This window comes from Cavia porcellus, unplaced genomic scaffold (genome assembly GCF_034190915.1).
Source record: "Cavia porcellus strain 051 isolate PalLab524CR breed Dunkin Hartley unplaced genomic scaffold, mCavPor4.1 scaffold_1, whole genome shotgun sequence".
Lineage (NCBI taxonomy): Eukaryota > Metazoa > Chordata > Mammalia > Rodentia > Caviidae > Cavia > Cavia porcellus.
The window spans coordinates 233,862,647-233,876,999 of NW_026947484.1; the positions used below are offsets into that span (position 1 = coordinate 233,862,647).

The 14,353-nt window shown below is 49.9% G+C and overlaps 2 protein-coding genes across 9 annotated transcripts in view; one reads left to right on the forward strand and one right to left on the reverse strand.

Moving 5' to 3' along the window:
- Positions 1–116: 116 nt before the first annotated feature.
- On the reverse strand, positions 117–5,724 carry Atraid (all-trans retinoic acid induced differentiation factor). The gene is made up of 7 exons (XM_003472869.5): positions 5,547–5,724; positions 4,764–4,885; positions 1,627–1,698; positions 1,349–1,420; positions 1,040–1,161; positions 688–785; positions 117–455 (listed from the first exon to the last, which is right to left on the reverse strand). The coding sequence occupies exons 1-7, from the start codon at positions 5,643–5,645 to the stop codon at positions 351–353; spliced, it is 690 nt and encodes a 229-aa protein (XP_003472917.3). The 5' UTR covers positions 5,646–5,724; the 3' UTR covers positions 117–350.
- An 80-nt stretch (positions 5,725–5,804) lies between these two features.
- The window catches only part of Slc5a6 (solute carrier family 5 member 6), a 68,965-nt gene continuing 60,416 nt past the window's right edge, over positions 5,805–14,353 (forward strand). Inside the window, exons 1-11 of one of the 8 annotated variants that reach the window (XM_013155967.3) lie at positions 5,805–6,230; positions 6,600–6,675; positions 8,024–8,118; positions 10,524–11,074; positions 11,321–11,386; positions 11,646–11,697; positions 12,082–12,149; positions 12,622–12,776; positions 13,168–13,308; positions 13,490–13,619; positions 14,120–14,208. In XM_013155967.3, coding sequence (XP_013011421.2) covers positions 10,676–11,074; positions 11,321–11,386; positions 11,646–11,697; positions 12,082–12,149; positions 12,622–12,776; positions 13,168–13,308; positions 13,490–13,619; positions 14,120–14,208 — 1,100 coding nt within the window. In that variant the 5' untranslated portion in view covers positions 5,805–6,230; positions 6,600–6,675; positions 8,024–8,118; positions 10,524–10,675. Of the gene's footprint in view, positions 6,231–6,301; positions 6,552–6,599; positions 6,676–8,023; positions 8,119–9,220; positions 9,493–10,523; positions 11,075–11,320; positions 11,387–11,645; positions 11,698–12,081; positions 12,150–12,621; positions 12,777–13,167; positions 13,309–13,489; positions 13,620–14,119; positions 14,209–14,353 lie in introns of those variants that run through there. The other 7 variants (XM_013155965.3, XM_063230712.1, XM_013155968.3 and 4 more) reach the window with 7 other exon arrangements.

The window sequence follows — 14,353 nt, forward strand, 5'->3', positions numbered from 1 at the left end:
ACCCGCGTCCAGGAGACCTGAAAATCCCGACCGCCCAAGCTGAGCCCCTCTAGCGCTAGCCAGCGAGATGCGAGCTAACCGTGGAAGCGGTTTCCTAAAAATGAAAAAAGGCAAGGGAAAAAACCAAGTGTTTATTGTAGTCCACAGCACAGATGATGACTGTCCTGGTCCACTTGTGGCCCTGAGTGTCCACAATATCCAGGGTGGTACAGTTTTCCGTCTTCCTTCCAAAGCTGCCTCAGCCTTGAGAAGGTGCTACCGCCCAATGATGCCTGTCAGGGAAGCGAATCTCCCTGGCTGGGCTACGACTGATCAGGATGATCGCCGACCAATAGGAAGCCTTATTTGATTCATGAAGTCTTGGCTTTTCGGCGTTGAGTTCCCCAAAGCAGGAGGGAAATGGACAATGTGGTGGAGCCCAGAATCCCGAAGAACACAAGCAGCGGGAAGGAGCCCTGTGGTTAACGGGAGGAAAGTGTTACACAGAAGGCCACATCCTAACACCTAGTTCTTTCCTACTAACCTATAATTTTGTTTTGGTGCCAGGAAATTGTACTCATGACCTCGTGTTGGCCAAGCAGGCACTTAGGTGACTGACACCAGCTCATTATTTTGTAGTTCTTTCCTTTCAGAAAGATTCTTGCCTTACGAATTCCATTATCCTATTAAAACTATCTAATTCCTTACCTGGCGCATACACTTGTACCCGTGGAAGCCGTCAGTACAAATACACTGTGAGAGACCAGGACCGTCAGGCAGACAAGATCCATTTTCAGGACACATTTCTGAGAGCCAGAGAAATAAGAAACACCACACAATCTCATTAGGTACATTTCTCAAGAATCTGCTTCAACTTAAGAGTCTCTCAGTCATTTCTAGATCAAAAGAAGGTTACAAATACCTGAACATAACAATAATACTTTTTCAAGGAGTTAGGCTCTCAAAACTCTGAACAAAAAGCACTTAACCATTTTTATCTTTCTGACCTAAAGTGGAGAATATACAGAAGGAAAAGTTCCCAGAAAGGTGGACACCATACCTGGTTCCCCAGTGCTATTGCAAAGGTTCTTTTGCCCTTGGCAGATTCTGTTGCTTGTACTAAAGCTCACATTTTCCCAGGCATTATGACCTCCAGGACACTTAACAGCTCTTGGCAGTACCCTACAGACAATACAGATAGTCAGAACGTGCAGCCTGAGGGGCTAGGGGCGAGCAGCTAAGTGTAAGAACAAATGCTTAGCTTGTGTGAGGCCCTGGATTCAACGCCCCCCCCCAACCCCCAGCAGGCCAAAGGTACTGAATTTATAGCAATCTCTCTTTGGTTCTCTTCCACCAGTCTCTTACTCACAGAGTGTCAAGCTGTGTAAAGCCACGGAAGGTGTTGCCCAAGTCACCCTTCAGGGGGTTTGTCTGAAGGTCTCTGCAAAGCACACACTGTTAGGCCTCTGCTCAGGGAAACACCCTCTTTGCATTCACAGCCTTCCCGGACTGCTAATCCAGTCCTTTGCCCGAATTACCCACATTTCGACCTTCACGTTCACTGATCTCTTTAACAGTACATCCAGAGTCTGCCACCAACACTTTACCATATTCATCTTTGAGGCAGAAGGGCACGTAATCACTTACATGACAACAGCAGTATATGCCTGAGTAAAGTTTGGACCAGGATCCTCCAGAGAACAGTTGTGGAGATCCAGCCTGAAGAAATAAAGCAATGAGTGTAACTCTGTGTCTCTTTTTCATTCATGCCAAGCTTGTTTGTACTTGATTATGCAATCTCCTTTTAGCTAGTATTAATAGAACACTACAGTGTTTGGAGCCACGAACCAGGTGTATGGCAGACATTCTAATACTGTGCATTACCCAACACAGTCACATGGCATGACTTTAATCTGAAAATTCAGTTTCATTTGCACTAGTCACATTTCAAGTGCATGTGGAGCAACCACATTGGTGACTAGTGCTGGTCTGTACAGATACAAAACACCTCCATGATCATGGAAGCTTCTATTAAGAGTACACTGTTCTAACCAGTATACCTATGCGCTGCATGTATGCTGGAAGAAATTGTGTTTGTCTACATTAGTGAATCTTGTGATACTCGGCTCTGCAAGGGATAATTAAATGAAAAAAAAAAGGCAAGTCACATAAAATGTACGTTTTTCCAAATGCATCTTCTGGAGTTCGAGGCCATCCTGGGCTACACAGCAAGTGCAAGGCCAGCCTCAACAACATAACAGCAAGACCTTGGCTCAAAAAAGTCAAGGGCATCTGCTATCACAGTAAGCACCTAGACAACAAAGATCATGACACCTTACATTTTCAATATATACTGCTGTCCATTCCTTTATTTCACAAAAATTTAATGATTGTCTACACACTACAAAAACTTGGTAAGTATACAATATATGTAATTCAGTAGTTTACCCTTCCAGCGGCTTATAATGTGGTAGGGAAAAAAGATCATCCCCCAAACCAGAACAAAAATTATAATGTGGAAGAACCATAGGACAACTTATATAAAATTTGAGTACTATAAATGCTGAACATTATACAAGGGAAGAAGTTTTACTCCAGGGTTCAGTACTAGGGAACACTCACCAGAGATGTAGGAATTAAAGAATGGATATGTCCTAATTTGTCAGAGGAAAGCAATTCAGTATGAAAACAGGCCTGGACACAGAAACAAAACTGGAACACAGTTGGGGGTAGGCATATTAGCTGGAGCAAGACCTTTAAATGGAAGGCTTCGCTGGACAAGTAACTGGAATAATGCTGGAAAAGTGGGTTGTGACTAGTCATGCTAGCACCTGGTTTGAACTTCATTTATTTATTTACTGGGACAGAGTCACACTATATAGATCAGACTGGCCTTAAACTCACTAGGTAGCCCAGGCTGGCACTGAACTCGAGGTGATCCTCTTGCTTCCCAAGTGCTGGGATTACAGGCATGTGTCACCACGGCTGGCTAAACTTTATCTTTAGGACACGTTATAAATACAAGATTAAACTTTATCTTTAGGGGACAAGTTATAAATACAAGATTAAACTAAAGGAATTCTGGGTGTGGTCATGGTACATGTCTATAATTCTAGCACTTTGGGAGGTTGAGACAGAAGAATTGAAGGTTCAAGTTAAGCTTGGGCAAATAAAAAAAAGACATGAGAATAAAGCTCATGTGAAGACCCTATATTCAATCCTCAGTCCTGAGGCAGATTAGGGCAGGGTACTGACCAGGCTGGACAAGTGGGCAATTAGAGACCCAGAACACAGTTCCCAAACCCTGCACCTGGGACCAAGCAGAAAGCTCTATCTCCTGCAATCCCAGCACTTGGGATGCTGAGGCAGAAGGACTGCTAGGCGTTTGAGGCCAGCCTGGGCTACAAAGTTACTTGAAGGCCAGTCTGAACTGCAGTGCAGCCATGTCTCAAAAACACCAGAAATAAAAATGTGCTATTTTCATTTACACTTTGGGCAAAACCAAGTACTTTTGATGGGAATGCCTAGAGCCAACTCAGACTGAGGAATGACAGCAACAAAACACTGCTGCTTCCCTGCCATTCACCTCTTGGCCTCTGTGGACTCTGCTGCCTGCTCTCACTCTGCAGAGCACACTTCTTGATACCAAGAACCTGTGAAGAATTCCTCAAAATAATCTGTGGGACCCTAAAAGCTAGTAACAGTATCACCAAAAGAAAAAAAGATAGAAGCGTAGGAATATAGCTTAGTGATAAGAGTGCTTGCCTAGCATGTGTGAGGCCTGAGATTCCATCCCTAACACCACCACAAATAAAAAGACAAATTCTCAAAAAGGAATGAACAGCTGGACAGGCCTTGCTCATTAGAAATATTTCCTAGCCAGGTGACACATACCTGTAATCTCAGTTCAGAAGGGGGAGGCCTAAGGATTGGTGTGAATTTGAGGCCAACCTGGGGCTACATAAGTTCAAGGGCAGACTCAACTACATAGTGAGACTCTAATTCAAAAAAAATAGTGAACTAAGCACTGAATCCTAACCATTAGACCACTAGGGAGCATCAAAAGAATGAACTGAGAACTAAAATGCTAAGAAGTCAAGAAGAGGAATTTATTCCAAAGATAAGAAGAATTAACCAGAAAAGGAAGCAAAGCCATGTTAGCAATGTCTTCAAGGCTTGTAGACACTGAATCTGGAAACTCTTCTCCTGCTTCCAAGTGTAAAAAATATTTTATTTAGTTACCTTGTGAAAAAGGCACCTAGCTAGGGAAAGGGCCCAAGATACAGCTGGATGATCTGCCACATTGCTAAGAACTAAAATAAAAATAGGCAGTGAACTAACACTTTGGGCCAAGAAATAACTTCTCCACTAAGCTCCTGAATTTAAAGAACTTAAAATGCAAAATAACTAAATCCTCTCTAAAAGCTCAGTTTCCTTTAAACCCCACAGATTGAATAACTGGGTTAGGGAGCATGAGTTCCAACTGGTCATTTTAAATTCACAAAGCCACCTGTGATAAGTAGTAACTAAACAACTGAACAATTCTTATGTTCTACTTATCCATAAAAAGTTCTGGGTTGAGAGCCACATGGAGATTCCATTTTTTGGATTCTCCTCCAGGAGAAACCAGGTGCCTTTAAAAAAAAAAATCCTTAGTTCTAATAAAAACTCTCCTAACTTCCTCCTTTTGGTCTGAGACTCCATCATTCAATTTTCCAGAAACCATGAGCCATGAGCTCTATTCGTATTGAATTGATTCACAAGGATGTCTTCTCCTCCCTCACCCCAAGATGGTGCCCTTCCAATTCGTGCAGCAGCGGGCTTGCAGCGTTAGGTTTGATGAGTTATTACAATAAAGGGCCACTTGTGACAAATTTTGCACACTCCCCGGACACTGGGTGCATACCTGCAGAAGACAAAAATCTTATTAGGACTCCTCCAAAAAGAAAAGTCAGAATTAAGAATTGACAAATTCTTAATTCCTCTAACATAGAGCAGAGAGATGGCTGTGTCATACATTAGGCCAGAATAGGTCATGCCATTAGTTCCCCCAGTCAGACACAGAATCAGCACTCCACATTCAGCACCAGTCCTCGCCTAAGGAAGGTTCTCATCTTTGAGAGTTACTAGTCGAATATATTTACTATGCCTTCTCCAAAGACTTCTCAATCTGACAGCCCCGGATTGGCCAGGTGTCAAAGGCTGTAGGTACACAAAGAACTCAGCAAGCATTACCGGGTTCAGTTCTACCGCAGACCAGGCACGGTACCGTGCATGGACAGCTCGCAGAAGGGCCACAGGACGTCAGGAGATACAGTTAAAGTTACTCAAAGATTAGGGAAAGAAGAAATTAAATTGCAAAGGTCTTTGCGGGCAGGGCGAGGGCTCCGGATGTCTGGGCAACGGGAGTACTCAAGAGCAAGGATGGCATGGCCCTGCGGTTTACAGGCTTCAAGAATTAAATCTGAGTTTGAGGCCGGCAGAGGAAAAGGAGCAGCTGTGGGCGAGCGCGACACAAGGCTGCCCAGAAACCCTACTTCAGCCCAACCACAAATTGATTTCTGTACCTCCGGTAGCGCCAGGCCCCTTTCCACGCACAGAGCGAGGAGCAGGGCCAGAGCCCAGCGTACCAAGTCGATACCACTGCCAGGCTCGCGCGGCGCCATTTTCGGATCCCTTCGACCTTGACAGCTCGCGAGAGCAGCGCGCGGCCCCGCCCCCGACGCGTCACGCCCTGCGTCCTGGGGCGTGGCCTATCGGCCCGGCGCTGTCACCTCAGGGCGTAGTTTAACCCGCCCAACTCTGGACCTCTAAGCTGGCGCGGAGAGCGCCCGTCTTCTCGCTCCCCGACCCGCTTTCGGAATGGACACGCACATTGCCCTATGGACTCGCCCTTCTTTTTGCTATACTGGGGGTTAAACCTAGGGCCTTTCCACTGAGTTACACCCCCGTTCCTTGTTTGGAGATAGCGTGTCGCTGAACTGATCAGGAGGAACTCGTATTTGCGATCTCATGCCTCAGCCTCCCCATCCCAAGAGTGCTGAGATTACAGGCGTGCGCCACACCACTGTCCCCTTTTAGTGGAAGCTCCTCCGACGCTAATCAGCAACTCTGAGCCAAATGCAGGCTCGTCAACCCCGCGTTCTGCGACTCGGGCCCTCTCACCTGCCCTCAGTAAACATGGCGGCGCGGTAGCTGGGGGCGGGGCCTCGCTGTGGCTCACCCGAGACCCAAGCACCGAGACCCCGCAGGTGGGCTTGGCGGGAATGGGCGGGGAAGGAGACGCTCATCCGATCCGCCCGGGGGTGGGAGGGAGGCGGGGACGGGCGGAGACATCCACGCCCCCTCGCGGGATTCGGGTTGAGCCAAAGGGGCTTGCGGCGCGGTGGAGGACACAGCACGTGTGCAGAGAAGAGGGAAACCTTGAGCGGTAGAGGGTAAGGGTGATGGAGGAGCGAAGAGCGTAGGGCGAAGGGCAAACAGCGGAGGACGCGAGCCTGGGCACGCCTGGAGCGCTAAATCGGGATCCCCGCAGCACGAGACCGCGCCGCGCCCGGGAACCTGGCGGAGAGGTGGGGACGGGACAGGCGCTTTCAACTCCTCGTTCCTTTCCTTCCCAGGGAAAGGCAGCGATGCTGATCTCGGGAGGGAAAAAAGAGCCTTTCTAGCCCTAGTAGCCCCGGCGGAACCACGGAGGTAAGGCGAGGAGTGCGGTCGGTCCTAAGGCGCCCGGATCCGGACTGCAGGGCGCCGGGGCTAAGTGTGGGCTTTGATTAGGGTTCTCCAATAATCCGTGGAACCAGAGTTCGTTTCGAGCAGCCAACCCAGGCTTCCCTTTCACAGTCTCCCAGGTGTCTCTCTGGACTCTCTAGTACTTATATTCAGCTAGTTGGCCGTTTATTCATTTCTTTATTGAGGCGTTGAGGATTGAACCCAAGAAGAAGTAAGCTCCGTGCCTAGCCCCTTTTTTTTATTGTTTGGTTTTTGTTTTTGGTTATTTTGTTTGCAACAGAGTCTCACAATGCAGTCCAGTGTGGCCTTGAACTCGGTATATATCCCAGGCTGGCCTCAAATTCCTTTAAATCTTACTGCTTCAACCTCTCGAATGCTGGGATTATGCATAGATTGCATGCACTACCACACTATAAATTAGGTGGTTTTAAAAGGTCCCTCACCCAGCTGAGTGTGGTGGTGCATGCCTGGGGCCCATAATCTCAGCATTCAGCTAAAGTGGGAGAATCACTTCGAGTTTGAGGCCAACCTGAACTACACTACAAAGCAAGACCCTGTCTCAAAAAACAAAACAAAACAAAAAAATTAACAGGGCATGTTGGCAGGGGCCTATAATCCCAGCACTTGGGAGGCTGAGACAGAAGGATCTCTGTGAGTTCAAGGCCAGCCTGGGCTACAAAGGAAGTTCAAGGCCAGTTTGAACTGTGTAGTGAGACCCTGTCTCAAAAAAAGACAAAAAAAAAAAAAAAAAAAAAGGCTGAAGATACAGCTCAGTGGCACAGCATCTGCCTGGCAAATGCAAGGTTGTGAATTTGATCCCTGTAACCAAAACAAAAACAACAGCAACAACAACAAAAAGCCCAAAATAAAGTCCCCCACCACCTGTACGCGACCTTGTGTTTAAGTTTTAGTGAAACAAGGCAGCTTTTCCTTTTGGCTCCCTAACTAAGAGAGGCTAGTCTGATGGGCCAGTGTAGAATTTTTAGAAAGCTGCTCTGTTCCTAGAATTGAAACCAGTCTGATGAAGGTATTGTTACAGGGTTAGATTTTTTCCTGTCTTGCCTGGTTCTCTCTTCAGTTATCCAGGAGATCCTCTGTACCTTATGGAAAGAGCTCTTTATCCAGAAGCCCCATTGTTTTCCTCCAGTAGTAAACAGTCCCACAACTCTGTACTAGGACTTTTCTTTCTCCAGCCACCTGTCTGTCCACCACTAATCCTTCAGTGCCACATGCTTTTTTTTTTTTTTTTTTTCTTTGAAATAAAATGGACATGCTCTTATGTTTTGGTTTTGTTTTGTTTTTTTGGTGCCAGGAATTGAACTCAGGACCTTGTGCTTGCCAAGAAGGTGCTTGTGCCATTGAGCTATATCCCTGGCTCAACCCCACACTCTTCTGTGCACACAGCAGGTATTTCTCATACTCTGCAGTAGTTCTGATCATGTCTGTCAGGGCAGTAAAAGGTTGCCGAAGAGGCGTGAAAAAGTCAAGGTGTTGCACTACGCAAAGGCCCAGGCCACCTTTGGCTTCAAGGGTGGGAACCTTGCTGTAGGGGCTAGCCTTTGGGACGGCAGCCCGAGTGATCACACACAAATCACCAGCTGCGATTTCCCTTCCTTGGCTCCAGCAGGTTTAGAGTTGAGGTTTAGTCAATGTGAAGCCTGACTTGCCAGTTAGGCAGCATCTGCCTGGGTAGACTCTGCCGGAAGACAGCTACTCTTTCTCCTAGAAACTGGGGCTAGAAGATAGAGTTTGTATTAATCTGCTCCTAGATTAAAGTCTAACCTGAGTCCTTGAATGAATATCACAAACACTTGGCTTCTGTCCTGGGCATAATGAGGGCAGCGCAGGGTGAATTATGGTTGTTAGTTAATTGTTCGGAATCACTAATGTTTATAAAGCATTTAGCACACTGTTGGGTTACATAGCAAGTGTTCAGAAAATGTTAACTGTCATTACGTTAGGCTGTCTGCACACATGATACTTAGATATTCTCTGGTATTTTTTTCTTCATACCAATAAGTACTCCTAGGGCAATGTGGCGAACCTTGTAGAGCTTCTAGTGATACAGATAGCCTGTTTGTGACATGTGTGCAAGGGTTCACCACCACTGCTCTAGGGGACCCTGAAGACAACATGATATATAGATAGAATGGAATGGATGAGAAGTCCCTCCACCTGGATTTTAATCTATCTCTGCTCTTGGAAAGGCCTCTTGAGTGAAATGGGGGCAAGAAGGGAGCCTATAAGAGCAACGTCCTAAGAGCTTTTTAGGTTTTGAGAAACTGCTTTGCAGTCTCCTGCTTCTTCCCCTGAGAACTGTGGTGTTCTCGGAGAATCACCATTTCTTGTACGGAAATTGCAAAGGCAACTTTTTGGGCTTCTCAGTTCCTCCTTTCCACTTCCCTCCAGCATGCATGTGCTAATTGTGATTTAGACTGCAAGCCTAATCCATGTAGGAATGCTGTTGGATGGCGCTCCCTGCGTGTCTCGCTGTAACTGCTAGGATGTTGGTGGCTGCAGAGTGAGAAGGCCTTTGGATCCTAGCGATTGGTTCCCGAAAGGGCCAGGAGAAACAGCTGCTGAGCTTTCCCCTGCCCAGATTCCTAATCCTCTCCTCAGCCACTTACCCTTAGTCTCTGCCCAGCGCTGCAGTGCTCTGCCTCAGAACAGGGATTGCTCCTTAGGTAGGAGTCTGCCCTCTGAAATGGGACTGCTGTGGCTGGCTGGTTTCTCTCCAGAGCGCTCCCAGAATCTTAGCTTTGAATCACTGGCTCCAGCATGGTACTGTAGCACTTACCACTTTTACTTTTTAAATTTCGGGGTGCTGGGATTGAAGGGCCATGTGCTTGTTAGGCAGACACCCTACCATCGAGCTGAATTCTTGAATCTGCCCCTCTCACTTTGGAATATTTGCACTCTTTTTTTGTTTGTTTGATTTTTGAGAAAGGGTCTCATTGTATGGTTCAGGCTGGCCTTGAACTCACTAGGTAGCCCAGGCTGGCGTCAAACTCCCAGTGATCCTCCTGCCTCAGCTTCCCAGAGTGCTGGGATTACTGGCTGTGATGTAATCCCGGTGGAGAGGCTGCTGGGCTCATCTGGTAGTACTGGAGAATGTTAAGAAAGGGCCCATCTGGGCACATGCCTTTATCCCAGGACTTCAGAAGCCGAGGCCGGAGGATCAAGAGTTCGAGACCAGCCTGAACTATGTAAATAGGGAGACCTTGTGTCAAAAACCAACAAAAAAGAAAAGAAAAGCAAGTGCCTGGGGCAGTCAGCCTGCTAATGCCTGGCATGGAGTTGGAGGAGGCTCTCTGGTGCCCAGTGCTGAGGAGGGCTGTGGTTAGGAAGGTGACCCTGGGGAACGTGGGAGCTCAGGGAAAGCAAGGGAATCCCTGCTGTGCTCACCTGTTTCTTCTTCCCCTTGAGGCTGTGGCACCAGGCTGGGGTCTGCCGGCCTAATGTGTAGTGACCTGGTCTGTGCCTACGAGTGGAAGCCAAGAAGTCTGAGAGCTTAGGCCAGAGTTGGTTTTTCTTTTGCTTCTGAGGGTGGGGCGGATGGGGGAGGCCCAGGAATGTTTTGGATTTCACAGTTCTGTGCACCCGGAGGTTCTGGCCAAGTTATTGTCTCCTGGCTGTCTCGCTCTGCTGCTGCTTCCCTCCTGTCTCACCCACCAAACCCCACGGAGGCCTTCCAGGGCCGTCCCACCATGCTGGCTGGTCTAAGTCTGAACGGCCTGGTATGACCCAGGCCTGAGGGTAGACCGACAGTCATGAAGGTGAGGTAGGCCTGATTGGGAACTGACTGTCCGCAGCTCTCTGCACCATGTCCCTGGGCGATGGAAGATTGTGACACGGTGGCTGGGAGCCAACTTGTAGCCGCTTGCCTGCTCCTGCCCAGCTGAGATCGTGAACCACTAGGATCACAGGAGCAGTGGCTGGCTCCAGAGTGCACAGACGGGTGAGGATGAGCATGAGCGAAGCGGGGAGCACCTCAACCCCGATCCTCACGAGTGCGGACCCATCCGGCGCCACCCCCGTCTTCTCGATCGTGGACTATGTGGTGTTTGCCCTGCTGCTGCTGCTCTCCCTGGCCATTGGGCTCTACCATGCCTGTCACGGCTGGGGCCGCCATACCGTTGGCCAGCTGCTGATGGCGGACCGCAAAATGACCTGCTTCCCTGTAGCACTGTCCCTGTTGGCCACCTTCCAGTCAGCCGTGGCCATCTTGGGCGTGCCGTCTGAGATCTACCGGTTTGGGACTGAGTATTGGTTCCTGGGCTGCTGTTACTTCCTGGGGCTCCTGATCCCTGCTCATGTCTTCATCCCTGTTTTCTACCGTCTGCACATCACCAGCACCTATGAGGTGAGGGGGAAGGAGGAGCGGGGAAGAGGGCAGGACATGTTTGAGGGACTTGGGACCCCACATCACCCCTGCCTGAGGAGAAGGGCGGGAAACTCCACCGAGTTTCTCGGCTCTTCCAGGCTAGAGGGTGGGGGGTGGTGTCGGGAGAGGGCTGCACCGAGGGGGCCACACAGATATGCAGTGGACATTGCCAAGGGTGACGGAGTCAGGAGTAATTCTGTACCTTTCCCCCTTGTTCCTGCCCAGTACCTAGAGCTCCGATTCAACAAAGCAGTGCGGATTTGCGGAACTGTGACCTTCATCTTCCAGATGGTGAGTGGAAGGTGCAGAAATGGAGCCAGCGCCCGGATGGGGGATGCTCTCAGACAGCAGTGCTGAAGTTCCTGGGAGGGGTCAGTGTTAGTAGTGAGTAGTGACAGCGCACAGCCCCTTTGGCACCCTCATCCATTGCCACCACGGACTTGGTGGCTAAAGTAAGCCAGACTTAGGACAGAGAGCGGAGAGGGACGTGAGCCTGGGTGAGAGGAGGATCTGCAGATGTAGCTCTCACATCCTTTCCCTTATTGAACAGGTGATTTACATGGGGGTTGTGCTCTACGCGCCGTCCTTGGCCCTCAATGCAGGTGAGGAGTCACAGCCCCTGGCTTCCAGCTGTGGCAGGCTGGGAAATACGTGTGGGAAGGGCAGTGTGCCAGGAAGCATGGCCCTAGGCAGGGAGTTGATTCACTGCATGCGCTGCTTGGGTTGGTCTCCACCAGAGGTGGAAGCAGGCATAGTTTGAGAGTTGATCAGACGTTAATTACCATGCTTCGTGCTCGCGGGCTAATCCACCTCTCTTGGTAGACCTCTGCACACATTTCCCCATCGTGGTAAGTGATGTATTTCATGTTTAGGGACTACTTGCTTCATCTCTGTGATCTGCCATCTCTGCCCCCATCAGGACTTCTGCGGCTTCTCCCTTGGGAAGCCTTCTTTGTGATGGGAGTGTAATTTCCCTCTGTTTACAGTGACAGGCTTTGATCTGTGGCTGTCAGTGCTGACCCTGGGCATTGTCTGCACCATCTACACTGCCCTGGTAAGTGCCCTGAGCCCTGAGGAGTGGAGAGGAGATGGGAGGAGAAGAGAAAGACTGGGATGTAGGTGGACGCCAGGTGTGGTGCATACACCTCTAATCCCAGCTCTTGGGAGGGAGGCTGAGCCAGCAAGATCACCAAGAGTTCAAGGCCAGCCTGGACTACATAGTGAGAGCAACCTAAACCACATAGCAAGACTATCCCAGACAGAACAACACAGTGTATGTAATGTGTAAGAATATAGATAGGAGATAGAGTGAAATTCTGTGTAGAGTGGAGAGAGGTGTAATTGAGGATGGTGCATGGGAGAGAGGGTGGCTGCAAAAATAGAGGACAGATGAGAATGAAGCTAGCCGTCTCAGCGCTGCTGGCCCTGATGGCAGGGAAGCCAGCCCCTTCATGTGGTCCAGGGGTGTCCTCCTTGTGAACGGTCTGGGAGACACTTGTGGCCAGTGTGCTGTCTTTTCCCTGCAGGGTGGGCTGAAGGCTGTCATCTGGACAGATGTGTTCCAGACACTGGTCATGTTCCTAGGGCAGGTGGCTGTTATTATTGTGGGGTCTGCCAAAGTGGGCGGCATGGGGCGTGTATGGGATGTTGCTTCCCAGCACGGCCTCATCTCTGGGATCGAGTAAGTACCACCTTCCCCTGGCTGGGCTCTGCAGTGCCTGGAACCTGAGTCTGTCCTAGAACCCAGTGTCAGGAGCTGCAGTAAGCAAAGGGCAAACTAAAAAGCCCCGGGCACAATGCTGCATGGGCAAGAAGCTGGCACTGCAGAGGGACAGAGATCACAAGTGGCCAGCTGGTGTTTGTGGAGGATGGGGGTGAGGACATGCGGTGAGGCTGGGTGGAGAAGTGGAAGCCTCCCTTTAGCTCGCTGTATTGTCTCTGGGTCTACCCAGCTTCTTGCAGTTAGTAGCTCCCTTTGCCTAGGAATGGTGTCCAAGCTGCTCCTCGCTTACCCCTCTTGGTGGGAGAACAGTATGAGGCTGTGGCACAGTGACTAGTGGTATCTGTTGCAGCCTGGATCCAGACCCCTTTGTGCGGCACACCTTCTGGACCTTGGCCTTTGGGGGCGTCTTCATGATGCTTGCCTTGTATGGAGTGAATCAGGCTCAGGTGCAACGCTACCTCAGTGCCCACACCGAGAAGGCTGCTGTTCTGTGAGTGCAGGGGCAGGAAGCCGGGGCAGGGATTAGGAGGGGAGCCCCAAGGGCAGTTGGGGTGGAACAGGGTGCGCCTGTGTCCACTGGGGCTAGCACATGGGCCTCCTTTCTGAAGGAGCAGGAGGACAAGCCTGAATGTCTCATCACTGTTCCTCCCCAACTCTGGCCTCCTTTGTAGTTCCTGCTATGCGGTGTTCCCCTGCCAGCAGATCGTGCTCTGCATAAGCTGCCTCATTGGCCTGGTCATGTTTGCCTATTACCAGGAGTTTCCCTTGAGCAGCCAGCAGGCTCAGGCATCTCCTGACCAGGTGAGAAGGCCTTGCTGGCTCCTTCCTGTGCACCTGAAAGGCCACCCTGGGACCCCAAGTGGAGTGTCTGGATGACTGCAAAAAGGACCAGCCTCCTGGGCAGGTGGTAGATATGTAGCCTCTCCCATGTTGAGATTCCAGCAATCTAGCGTGTCACATACCAGCCCCGAAACCTCTTAACCAGTGCTCACCCGACTTGGGAGTGAGGACCTAGGTTTATTCACTCCACCATATGCACCATGTGCTCTGCTGGGAGCTGGCACATGTCTGTGCGCACGGAAGCCTCCTGACAGTCTGACTTTACAGCAGAGAGGCTTAGCAGGGTGGCCAGGTGCCGATGTCACACTGCTGGTCAGGGCAGAGCTGGGGTGTGGGTGGTGTCATTCTTTCCACAGAGCCCATTTTCTCTGCATGTTGGGGAGGTCCCTGGACTGTGTGGGGATGGATAGACCACAGCGGGAGCCACCCCTGAAGAGAGCTGTGCTCTGCTCTGCCTGCAGTTTGTCCTCTATTTTGTGATGGACCTCCTGAGAGGGATTCCGGGCCTGCCTGGACTCTTCATTGCCTGCCTCTTCAGCGGTTCCCTCAGGTACCCCTTCAACCAGTTGTCTTGGGCACAGTATGCCAGGAGAGGTGGGCAGGGAGCCCCGTGCCATCCATTGCCACCCATGGCGGTACTAATCTGTGGAGGACAGAGCACATCCCCTCCCAAGACATGCACCTGTCTCAGTTAA

Coding starts and splice junctions, on each gene's coding strand:
- Atraid (XM_003472869.5), bottom strand. CDS start 5,645: ATGGCGCCGCGCGAGCCTGGCAGTGGTATCGACTTGGTACGCTGGGCT. Junction 1,421..1,626: donor GCATATACTGCTGTTGTCAT/GTAAGTGATTAC, acceptor TGTGCTTTGCAG/AGACCTTCAGACAAACCCCC. Junction 786..1,039: donor CAATAGCACTGGGGAACCAG/GTATGGTGTCCA, acceptor TCTGGCTCTCAG/AAATGTGTCCTGAAAATGGA.